Below are 12500 nucleotides of genomic sequence, written 5' to 3' on the forward strand. Positions count from 1 at the left end.
AATATCTTAGAAATGACGGACATGCTAGTTTTTTTTTTCATTAAGGCGCGCTCTGTGTAAGACGTGGTCAGATTCGTCAAGAAATATTTTAATGCTTATATTCGTATAATTACTACTGCTATTCAGAAAGTGAAGCCATATTCATAAGGAACAAGTCCCAAATGTGTCATTGACTTGAAATTCAAGCTTCCAAAGAATACGACGTTCATTTGAAAGCAGTAACAGAAAAGAAGATAAATTAATTTATTAAAAAAATAGATAAAACGTATTCCAATTTTTATTTTCCTATAATATACGTGTATATTTTAGGATCATATAGCGGGGGTATGATTTCCATGGAAATCCTTTCGTAATTCCCCAAAAAGGAAATGATGAATATGTCATTTCCATTGCAATTGACAGAAATGCCTTGACCGTTACACTCGGCATAACTTTTAGAAAGTGTGCATTTGGTAGGTCTCTGATTCACAAAAGCATCGGCAAACTCCGTCATATCAAGTCGTCTCTTGTTCGAGCCAGATTTTCGCCCCAACTAAAGAAAGATCCGCACGATTTCTAAGGAGGAGGAGGAGGAGGAGAGAGAGAGAGAGAGAGAGAGAGAGAGAGAGAGAGAGAGGTAATGAAAGCTGGGTTAAATTTTGATGGATGCTTCATACGTGAGGCGGAATGAAATAATTAGGAGGGAATTAATGAGCGTACGTGTCTTGACATCCAGAGCCGTATGTGACGTCACGGTGAAGAAAACTGAAGGACCTGGCGTTGCCCGGTGGTGTAGAATCGCTCTCTCTCTCTCTCTCTCTCTCTCTCTCTCTCTCTCTCTCTCTCTCTCTCTCTCTCTCTCTCTGTAGAATGAGCATTTCACAAATCGTGGTGTTAAGAAAGTTCTTCATATGCTATGTCGATAACAAATTCGGTTTTCACGCTCTCAAAATATCAATTTCTTGATATTGAAACTGGTCTGATTGTTTGTAAGCGCCTTGTGAGAGAGAGAGAGAGAGAGAGAGAGAGAGAGAGAGAGAGAGAGAGAGAGAGAGTGTCACCAACGCAAAATGCAAATCTAACTTCAGTAAGACCGTCCGTATGCAGGAGGCAACCCACATCGTCAGAGCCCTCCATCAGTCTAATCGGTTCAGCATTTTGAGCAGTGGGGGGATGGGGGCCAATGACGGTCAGTTGCGCCGGTTTGCGTCGGGAGCGTCATCGTACAACCGCAATTCGGGATAACAAAGAGCGTAGGATCGCTTGGACAGGTATACAGTGCGCAAGCGGCATTAAAACCACACGATCGTTCCCCCCTCTCCCGAACGGGCTCACCCTCTCACACTCACACACCTGCTGTACCGCTAACACGAGCCAACACACTCGACATACGCATGCACGTACGCACACACACGAACATCCTCAGAACTGGCAGACTCGGTGGCGACACTCGAGCTGTGCGGAGAGGGCTGGCTTATTTATTCTGCTGGTCTTCATCGGAGGAGGAAAGAAAGAAGTTGTGCTGATGCTACGAATGGGGTCTCCTCCTCCCCTTCCCCTTCCCCTTCCTCCTCCTCCTCCTCCTCCTTGTCTTCTTCTTCTGGATGGTGAAGGGGTGGGGGGGAAGAAGGAGGAATCGCCGTTTCTAGGACGCTAACGGACTTGGGCTCTTAACGGCACAGCCATGTTTAGTTTAGACTAGTGTAATTGTTTTATTACCGCTGTTTTTATAGTTTTGTTTATGAAATCGCACCATCGTTTGTTTATTTTTATCACTATTGTAATTTATATTGTCACTGTAGTTGTAAATGCATCACTCTCTAGACCGGCTGTAATTTGTTTGCAAATTACAATACGTCCCTGAGATAAAGTTTATTTCTCGACACAAGATGAATTTGTTATGGGCCTTTGGGGTTAATACCTAATAATTTGATATATTAGGCTACATGAGTCTAACTACAAGATCGTATAAACTAATCGTGGAAGTGGCTAGAGTTCTTCATCTCGGCCGCAGTACATGTAGATTATCATAAAGTACATTTAGATTGTAGTTAATTTATACAGTCCTACTTTTAAGAACCCTCAATGCCTCTGCTCTCCTTAGATAGCAAGATCTAGATTTAGTAGTTGGTCATTAATTATAAGATAAGTACTTAGCTCGCTTAATTCTCCAGGAGATTGGATAGTCCTATAATTTCAGTAATGTCTAGACCTATACTAAGTAAACCTTAATCCTGAGATAAATCAGTCACAGACTACTCCCCCTTCAGCAGGATAGGCTTATAATTTCAGTTAAAAATGAATAGATACACTAAATAATTCTTAATCATGAGAGAAGTTGCTGTTTCTCTTTGTTTAGTAGAGTTGTAATTGTGCTGATCCCTGGAGGGATATTTGACGTGAACAGGTGAAATTTGGCGGGAAAAAGAAGTCGATATAAATACGTTTGTGTGTGTTCCATGCATTTTATTATCGGTGTTATTTTTCCTGGAACACCCGCTGTTACGATCGGCAGTCTTGTTCGTTTTATGGACTTGGTAACAGTTAGAAACTTAGCCTAGGCAAAAAGCTTCGTGACGGAGCACGGAGATGGAGACCGGCTCCGAAGAGCTCCCATTAAAAGGTGATTAACCAGAGGGGAATTACATTCGAATTTCACGCCATACAATTACCCCTAATAGGAACCGGGATTGCCTTAAATTGGGAAGATAATCGCATACATTAGATGGAGCCAAATGACCGAGTGGAGACTTGCGAAAAATGAGGCAAGGAAAAAAAAAGAGAATAGAAGAAGAGCACCGCTGCTGCTGAGGTGGTATGGTACCTGCTGCGGTAAGAACGGCATAATAGCAGGAAATGCCTCATGTCCCGCCCAAGCCACCCATCTCTCCTCTCTCTCTCTCTCTCTCTCTCTCTCTCTCTCTCTCTCTCATTTCCTGTGGTCATTAGCCATTACCTACTAGTCACAAAGACTGTTTGGATAATCAATCTACACCCCTTCCTTCCACCTCGTCTTGTTCCCGTCACCCATCTTCAGTTCACCCGGTACTGAGGGTGTTTTGGTTAGGCTTCTCAGACTTGGGATGTTATTGTTTATTTTTGTAACGTTTTAAACGCCTATATCGAGAAGATAAAACGTTTTTTCGCTCGCGTAATTTGAAATTTGTTTCATGGTTCATAGTGCGACTAATTTTCACGAATGATTCTGCCCTAAACTTCCTCATATTTGTTCCCTCGGTCCTTGTTCTTAATTGAATCTTTTTGATACGGGTATTACCTTGGATCCAACGAATTGGGCAACTTAAAATCACCGCTTTTCTGCAACGGTTATATCAGGACTCGACTTTCTTGTTTTATCAATTACCACTAGATAAAAAATGAATGAAGAAAAAACAGGTAAGAAACTAATTCCTTGCTTGTCTGACTGAATATTTTTCCATTTTATTTTTCTTATATTACATTCTGCTTTGTAAAAAAAAAAAGTTAATTTTTTGTTAGCCCATACTCATTATATTTATACACAGAAAAATACTTTTCTTATATTTTCCTTTTTCTTATTGAGCTTATCTTTAATTTTTTTTAAGATGGTGACTTAGCTGTATTGTTGCTTGAACATTTGCTGTTGAAAGGTATGTAATGTATATAATCTGTCTGATGGAATGGTAGAATTCTCTCTCTCTCTCTCTCTCTCTCTCTCTCTCTCTCTCTCTCTCTCTCTCTCTCTCTCTCTCTCTCTCTCTCTCTCTCTCTCAAGGACAAACCCATCGTTGATAAGTACTGGACATCAGTTTTTGGGTTGACAGGTGGAGCCATATATTTTGTTACCTGTTCTGGTCTAAGAAGCAGTAAGTCTAGTCAAGACGCAGTACATTACATTACAAGAGTAATGACAGCAGTTCTTGTAATTATCTTGACGTAAGGATGTTGACAAATTGAGGTTAAATTCAGCCTATATTATAGCTTCTCTCTCTCTCTCTCTCTCTCTCTCTCTCTCTCTCTCTCTCTCTCTCTCTCTCTCTCTCTCTCTCTCTCTCTCTCTCTCTCTCCTTCCCCACCTTTCCGTGCTATGTTATTTCAATCTTAATCCCGTTTCATTTTCTTGCTTTACCTCGGGGGCACATGGAGAGGTGACCGAGATGTGAATTTGAACCTTCGGCCGTTGCTTCGCAAGGGCGAGGTTTCCGAGTCGTCTTCCTCATTTTTGGCTTCATAAAGCGTCCGTCGATCTTGTTAAAGATAATTCGCTTCCTTCTGCGACAATGGGATTCTATTAATAATTAGAGTTCCAGTGAATACTTCTTTTTTTGGGAGCTTTAAAGGAAGTTGGAAAAAAAATTAAAATAATTTTTTTAACGTAGTGGATAAAAGAAGTTTGATGTAAAAACCATTGTGCTTTAGTGTTATTATGTTGAAATTTAGTGAACTTCACACCGTAATATGGATTGAGGATGATTACAAAGAAAGTCATGCAGTAATTTACGAATGAATATGGAAAGTTAAATGATAGGTCTAGAGAACAGGGAGGTGTTCGAAGAAAGGTGTAGAAAAATGATGTCAGAATACTTAAGCGTTCTTGTAGATTTCTCTGTTCTTTGAGTGCTTATTTCCCCTCACTACCAGTCTTTGGAATGATCTTCCTCATTTTATACCCTAGTACCTCCTTTGGGCATTAGACACCCTTACTTTTTTCATGTACGTTGTCAGTTGATATGTAATCACCGTTTCTTTTTATTCTGTAATGATTCTCATCAATTTTTTTAAGAGCACCTAGTTGTCCTTCCCTTTGGGGTCTCTCTCTCTCTCTCTCTCTCTCTCTCTCTCTCTCTCTCTCTCTCTCTCTCTCTCTCTCTCTCTCTCTCTCTCTCTTCCCCAACCCCCCGCGGTCTGAACCAGGTGTTTGTTCTCCATACATATCCAGCGTCTATCCTTCCCTGATCTGGTTTGGGGACACATGACAGGCATCGTGACGGAGTGCATAGTTTTGTTTCCCGTTACATTGCTCTCTCTCTCTCTCTCTCTCTCTCTCTCTCTCTCTCTCTCTCTCTCTCTCTCGTTGGTTTGTTTTTTATGGAATGTGGTATAAGGGGAATTTTGGAAGCATTTGTTTTTTTTTTTCATGCGTTTGTTGTCGTTGTTGGTGAATGGGGCCAGTGAATTTAATCAAATTGGTACAATTAGTTTAAATTGTAATAAGTTGCAAATGTAAGAATTAATGTTGTTAGTTAATTGCGTAGTTAATTAATTGCGTATTTTGCACGTTCATTTTTGTATGTGTAGTTATTGCAGAGGAATGCTGTAATAATAAAAAAAACAAGGAACTTATTTATTCAGTCCAACTGAGATTGAATTTTTCAATTAACTTGTATAGTGCTGAACTGTACTGAAAATATTTCAGGTCTTAAAATCTACTAAGGCTGGAGGGCTGCAGATTGGTATGTTGATCATCCACCCTCCAATAATCAAACATACCAAATTTCAGCCCTCTAGCCTTAGTAGTTTTTATTTTATTTAAGGTTAAAGTAATCGGGCTTCTGGCAACGTTACAGGGTATGCCACCGCTGGGCCGTGGTTAAAGCTTCATGGACTGCGGCTCATACAGCATTAGACCGAGACCATCAAAAAGATAGACCTATTTTCGGTGGCCTTGATTATACGCTGTACAGAAAACTCGATTTACTTGTTTCTTCTTCGCAACCGGCTATAGAACGAGCAGAATATGTTTACCGAATCCTCCGCAAGGGGCAGCCAACATTCCCTGTTGATTGTTAGACCACTTTTATACCATCAGGGAGTTCCTCGTTGGACGAGTCGGTAGAGTTCTCGGCCAGCACTCTGCTAGGCCCGAGTTCGAGTCTCCGGCCGGCCAGTGAAGAATTAGAGGAACTTATTTCTGGTGATAGAAATTCATATCTCGCTATAATGTAGTTCGGATCCCACAATAAGCTGTAGGTCCCGTTGCTGGGTAACCAATTGGTTCTTAGCCACGTAAAATCAGTCTAATCCTTCGGGCCAGCCTTAGGAGAGCTGTTAATCAGCTCAGTGGTCTGGTTAAACTAAGGTATACTTAACTTTTATACCATCAGGAAAACACTTAAGAATAGGAAGAGACAAACAGACAAAGTTCCCGCCATTCAAATCCGAACTCCATTTTAACAGATTCATTCGCGCTGAAAAAGGAAAATCACTGAAGGGTTTTTCCTCCGTAGGGGGATAGCGCCGTCAGTGCACCTCATGCAGTGCACTGTAGGCATTAATGAAGGTTCTTTGCAGCGTGCCTTCGGCCCCTAGCTGCAACCCCTTTCGTTCCTTTTACTGGACCTCCTTTCATATTCTCTTTCTTCCATCTTACTTTCCTTAACCCTCTCCTAACAATCGATTCGTAGTACAACTGCTTTGAGGTTTTCCTCCTGTCACACCTTTCAACCTTTTTCTGTCAATATCCGTTTCAGCGCTGAATAACCTCAAAGTCAAACTGAATATCTGGAAATTAAAAAAAAAAAAAGTTTTGAACTATTTTAGGAAGCTATTGAATTCCAACTGTAGTTGGAATTTGAGAAGTTCAAGCGAAAATGCAGTGCATTACTACCCTAATAGTAGTCTTCTTGCATTTAATACATTTTTATCTATTTATCTATTTGTTAATTTTTATTTCTTTTTTCATAAGTGGTGTCTCTTCTTTTGGTGGGCTTGTTCTGAATAATAATAATAATAATATTAATAATAATAATAATAATAATAATAATAATAATAATAATAATAATAATAATAATAATAATTTTGTATAAGGTCCAATGTGAGACTTTATAAAAAATGATATATTATTGTGGACCTTATACAAAGTTACTCCTTTTCTCGTCATTGAGAATTCCACACAAGTAATAATGATAACTCCTAAGAAGACCTATGTGTGTTGTAGGGGACAAGATGCATGGTGTGGACCTCTGCACTCTGTAAACCAACAGATACAACATTAATTTGTAATGGGATCTCTTCAAGAGTCCTGCCAAGGAGCGACCACGCAATATCGTTAGGAGAGGGTTGGAGGGTGGGGGGGCTTGTTTGGCTTGTCCCCCAAGGAGGTCCCCTTCCCCCACTCCCACCCCCTGGACCCTTTCCTCTTCCCTTGCTTTATAGTGTGGCCGGGGACAGAGGCATCGTTGTCTTTCAAATCGAATTCTGTCAACCTGAGATCGTTCGTCGATAGCCTTTGGATCCCGTTTGTGTAATGGAGTTTATGCTCTCTCTCTCTCTCTCTCTCTCTCTCTCTCTCTCTCTCTCTCTCTCTCTCTCTCTCAGAACAGACGATCATCTGCCTCCAGTAACAGAATGCATCGTTTCAACATTGTCTCTCAGAGGTTGAGGAACAAAATTGTCTCTCAGAGGTTGAGGAACAAAAAACTCCCTCCCCCCCTTCCCCCTGAATGTAAAGACGAAGGAAGCGGCAGTCCATAGTCCCATTATCCAAACGAGAACTGTTCTGTTTTCTCTCACAAAACCATTACATGTGAACAGTCCTCTGAGGCCCGAAGTGAACCGAGTGCGGCGTCATATGAACCTCTATAATCTCGGGAGGATCAGACCACAGAATTGGGTTTGTTGCAAGTCGACTGATTCTGGATGTGTTTACGTATTGGACTATTTGGATGGGTTCTGTATGGGTAAGATGGGATGGGCCTGATAAATAGATGGAAGGTTAAAAGGTTTTTTTTTTTTTTTTTTTTTTTACACACGGATACGTTCAGAAAGTTAAACGGAACTTGTAAATCTCCTTGTATTATTTTAAATGTATAGTCCTTATTCACTTTTCATTTACTATGTTTTGGAAGCTTTTAGATTGGTAAGGCAAATAAAATACAGGCCATGACTGAGTGATACAGCACTTGACAATCGTTGGCAAGGTCCGTGATTAGCGCCCTAACTAATGCCACCAGTTGGCCCGACTGTAATGTAAATGGGTTCCAGTGTCAGCTGTGGTTAAGGAAGTAGGGTCATGGTGCCACTCCCTGTAGTGAGGAAAGGCGTATGGTAATGTATATACAACATTAATCAGCTTCCCCTGCTAAGGAATAGCAATGGAGTATAGACATGACAATAGTAGCTATCACATCCATGTGTGAGAGAGAGAGAGAGAGAGAGAGAGAGAGAGAGTACGTATGTGCGCATGTGTGTGAGCAGAAAACTCCACAAGGAAAATACCCACGATAAACAGCACAAAAGATATGCGATGTAACTTTAATTTTTTTAAGTAACCTACAGACCTGACCTCGATATTCTTTTCAAAAATCAATCCAAACGAAAAACATTTCTTGGGTTTGATTTTAAAAACACCGTCTTGAAAGATGGGGAAACGACAGCGGTGTCTATTCCCGCGAAACATAACAAGGCCTTACTCTCCCAGGTGTCCCATTACGGACAGGTGGACACCGGGAATAGCAACGACGTCGAGAAAATACGGGAATCCAGACCCCCTTCTGTGCCTATTGAGGAGAAGAACAAATGAACAGACTTAAGAAGAATAGAGGGAAAGTTCCCCCTGCCTTTTCCAGCAGAGTTAATTGTCCAACGTTTTCGGAGTAAATGTCGCTACGTGTTTGGTACAGGTGGAGTTAAAACGAAATCACGACTTAAATCTTTGTTTATGTCCCGTGGTTTTATTTGTATAGGAACTTGTTTTTTTTTAAGGTATGTTTAGGCCTACCGGTGTTGTTTTTTATATCTGAACATTTCAGACCATTTTGTAGTAGGCCTTAGTGTTTATACGAAGATAGGTATCGGGTGATTGGAAATTGATCCATCTGCTGACGACAGGGTTTTAAAATGTATTCATGGCTTTTGTGGATTAAGGCATCTAAGTTCTCTTTTGTTTAATTTTCATCATCTCCTGTCTCTGGGGGCTAGAGTTAGTGCGAACTACTTGCCTTCCCAGGTCGTTACATTATAAAGGTCCTGATTTGGTGAATGCTTCTTATCCACCAAATTTCCATCCCGATTGGGTTTCCGAGTTAGTGTCCACCAGAGGGCCATCTTTATTATGGTCCCGGATTAGTGCTAGCAATTAGTCTGTGCTACCTTTATTGCTGAACTGTGTGGGAGTCTTCCTGACAGCCAGATGAAAGTTCAAGAGAGGCTAAAAGTATACTCTTATGCAATCTAAGGACACGACACCATATCAGATCAATTGTAAGACTGAAAAGACGTAAAAGAGAGAGAGAGAGAGAGAGAGAGAGAGAGAGAGAGAGAGAGAGAGAGAGAGAGAGAATATATGTATAAATCACAACTTCTCGACGGGGATGACGCGGCAAAATTAATAGCTTTGTTCGAGTTGCCATAGGCTTAAACATTCGGAGGGCGGATCGGACCTACGCTTAATGGCTGGTACTCCTGCTCTTATTTACCAGAAACGATTTATATATCAGAACGAAATTCAGCAGAAGACTCAAGACACGCAGTACAGTAAAATGTAAAGCCTAAGTCTAGCTAGTTCGGTTTTAATGGACAGGGTCAGTCCGGTTACTTGAACGGGAGGAAAAAGTTGTTTTCTAATAGCGGTCTCAGATGTACTGCCGATAAAAATCATTTACCTTCGTAAATAGGAGTTTCCTTATCAAACGCAGCGTGGAAGGGTTTAATCTAAAATATCACTCGCTCACTTTAATAAGCAACCCAATACCATTTTCTAGCCCAGGCCCGAAGATAATGAAAAGGAAGAGATTGATGGTACCGCGGAATGAAGTACCTGACAAGGAGTCCCTCATCTCAAGCACGCATGCGCCGTATGCCAGAGAGCTGAACTCCTGCATGGCAACGTGTATATGAAATACTCAGGCTTAATGTTTGCACTTCTTGTATACTCTTCCTTATTCCTTGTTTATCGAGGTTGAGAAAGAGTTTCAGCAGATTTCCTTACCCCCTCTTCTCTCTCTCTCTCTCTCTCTCTCTCTCTCTCTCTCTCTCTCTCCAGAGCCCCCACCACCCTTCTGTCGATGAACACAAAAGACCCTTGTGCCAACATTTATGAAATCGGGGAATGAAAGAATAATTCACTTGAAAGGAGGTCGGAAAGAAAAAAGGCTAACGTAAGAGGAAGCGTAATGTAACAAAGAGGAGGAGGAGGAGGAGGGGGAGGAGGGAGAGAGGGGAAAGTAAGAAGGAGGTCTAGACGGAGAGAGGAGAGAATGTTATGAATGTATTCCGATCTTCTCTCCTCTCGTTCGTCAGGTTTCGAATCCCTCCGGGCCACTTAACGTAAACATAAACATCGGCGTTTATCGACGCGTCAGCCGATCGTAATTGGCGTTCGGAAATCAGCTGATGATAAGAAACTGCTCTTTACTTTCATGCTACTCTCACACATCGTCTGCCCATCGGGGATGTGAAATCTGTAGAGTCTTCCTGAGAGGAAAGGTTTCTTAATCTGCGAGAGAGAGAGAGAGAGAGAGAGAGAGAGAGAGAGAGAGAGAGAGAGTTTCCCTGTAAGTGAAGCATAGCTTATGCAAAAGATATATAAAGTACTTTTTGACTATAGAACTAACACTGGCGTCACGAGAGAGAGAGAGAGAGAGAGAGTTTCCCTGTTAGTAAAGCATAGCTCATGCAAAAGATACATACTTTTGACTGTAGAACTAACACTGGCGTCACCAAGAGAGAGAGAGAGAGAGAGAGAGAGAGAGAGAGAGAGAGAGAGAGAGAGAGAGAGAGAGATTAATGACATCTGGAGAAACCCACAGAACGCCTTGATGAAAAGAAAAATTGCTGTGACATAAAGCACATGTACTCCTATTGAAGTACCCCAACATATGTAGTAATGCGTATGTTGACACGTCCATAGCCTGACATCTCTTTTAGAGAGTTCAAATTGTGAAGGCTTTCGGGCATGCATTATCGAAACTTGGCGCCTGTTTTGAATAAAAACAGTAATAGTCACGGGTTTATATATTACATCTCACACAGAGAGACATCGCTGTGAGCAGGTTTGCGTGACTGCGTGCACTTGAGCTCTTTGCATTATTGCAAGCACTTGAGCGCTGTTATTTTTGTGCCTGTCATCTTTTGGCAAGTTGAAATTAAGCTTTTCATTCAGTGCTACATGCAGTCTCTCTCTCTCTCTCTCTCTCTCTCTCTCTCTCTCTCTCTCTCATATATGTTTATATATATGTATGTGTATGTATATATATGTGTATATATATACATATATATACACGTACATACATACATAGATACATACATACACATATATATATGTGTGTATAGATTTTATCACTCCTATTACCACGCACTTGTATTTTATCATAGCAGTTTTCCAGCGACTCTGCGTATCGAGTTCCACAATCATTTTACCGTTACCCGCACTCTCTCTCTCTCTTTCTCTCTAGCTCTCCCTTCCATCCCCTTCCTCATTCCAGCAATATCTGGAAGAGTAACGGACTGGGTTCCCTTCCGTCTTGATTTTCCTGCCTGGAAAGGTTTCCTATATTTTGCGTCTTAGCTTCACCCTGGTGTTTTCGTACGGTCTTAGTTTATCTTTGTATTTTATTGACGTTAGCTTTCCTTCGTCGAATTTTATAAGGGAACTCGGTTCTGGGAAGAAGCTCTCTCTCTCTCTCTCTCTCTCTCTCTCTCTCTCTCTCTCTCTCTCTCTCTCTCTCTCTCTCTCCATCGAATCATTAAAAGCCATTCTGGTTCCCCTCTTGCGCCAGCCTTTCTTCCGGTCTTCCCCTCCTTCTCTCTCTCTCTCTCTCTCTCTCTCTCTCTCTCTCTCTCTCTCTCTCTCTCTCTCTCTCTCTCTCTCTCTCTCTCTCTCCAGGGCAATAATAAGATTGATCCTCATCCGTTATCCTCTCTCTCTCTCTCTCTCTCTCTCTCTCTCTCTCTCTCTCTCTCTCTCTCTCTCTCTCTCTCTTCCTCCTCCTCCTCCTCCTCCTCCTCCTCCTCCTCCTCCTCCTCCTCCTCCTCCTCCTCCTCCTCGGTATTGCTTGCCTTCGTTGCTGCTGAGCAATGAATATACCTGGAAAATATACATACCCGTACATACATACATACATATACGGTATATATTATGTATTATATGTTGCGTATTTGTATGTATTTGAAATAACCTTAATTACCACTTAAATTCTCTTCGTCGGTAGTGTTTAAGTTATACTGTTTGAACGAGAGTAAACTGCATCCTTCTATTTTTTTGGTGGTCCAGTGGTCAAGGGTCAGTTTTTCCCCTAACCTTTCGTGTGTGGGTTCAAATCCTTCCTCAGTGCTTCGAATCCTTCAGCCGACGTTCCAATCCTGTCACGGGATTTACTGTTTCATCGTCATCGAGGAGTTAGGGAACTTCTGCTGTTACAAATATGATATATGTCAGGTTCTAAGAAAACCAATCCTTCGGGTCCTCATTAAATCTGTTGGAATGACGTTGCGAGCTACATTCCTTTCGCATGCAAACGGATGTGTTTATCACTAAGCGTTTCTTTTATTTATGTCTTCCATAAATGTCTTATGCTATTCTCTTTTCGCCATTCTGTTATTCG

At 41.4% G+C, this 12500-nt stretch overlaps 1 protein-coding gene across 2 annotated transcripts in view; it reads left to right on the forward strand.

Moving 5' to 3' along the window:
- LOC136832545 (zinc finger protein 704-like) overlaps nt 1–12500 on the forward strand; it is a 290565-nt gene that overhangs the window by 141024 nt on the left and 137041 nt on the right. The window contains exon 4 of one of the 2 annotated variants that reach the window (XM_067093538.1): nt 3564–3608. The exons of the other annotated variant lie outside the window; for it this stretch is intronic. Within the exon in view, the coding sequence (XP_066949639.1) occupies nt 3564–3608 (45 nt within the window). The remainder of the gene's footprint in view (nt 1–3563; nt 3609–12500) is intronic. 2 annotated transcript variants of the gene reach the window in all.

This window comes from Macrobrachium rosenbergii, chromosome 50 (assembly GCF_040412425.1).
Source record: "Macrobrachium rosenbergii isolate ZJJX-2024 chromosome 50, ASM4041242v1, whole genome shotgun sequence".
Classification (NCBI taxonomy): domain Eukaryota; kingdom Metazoa; phylum Arthropoda; class Malacostraca; order Decapoda; family Palaemonidae; genus Macrobrachium; species Macrobrachium rosenbergii.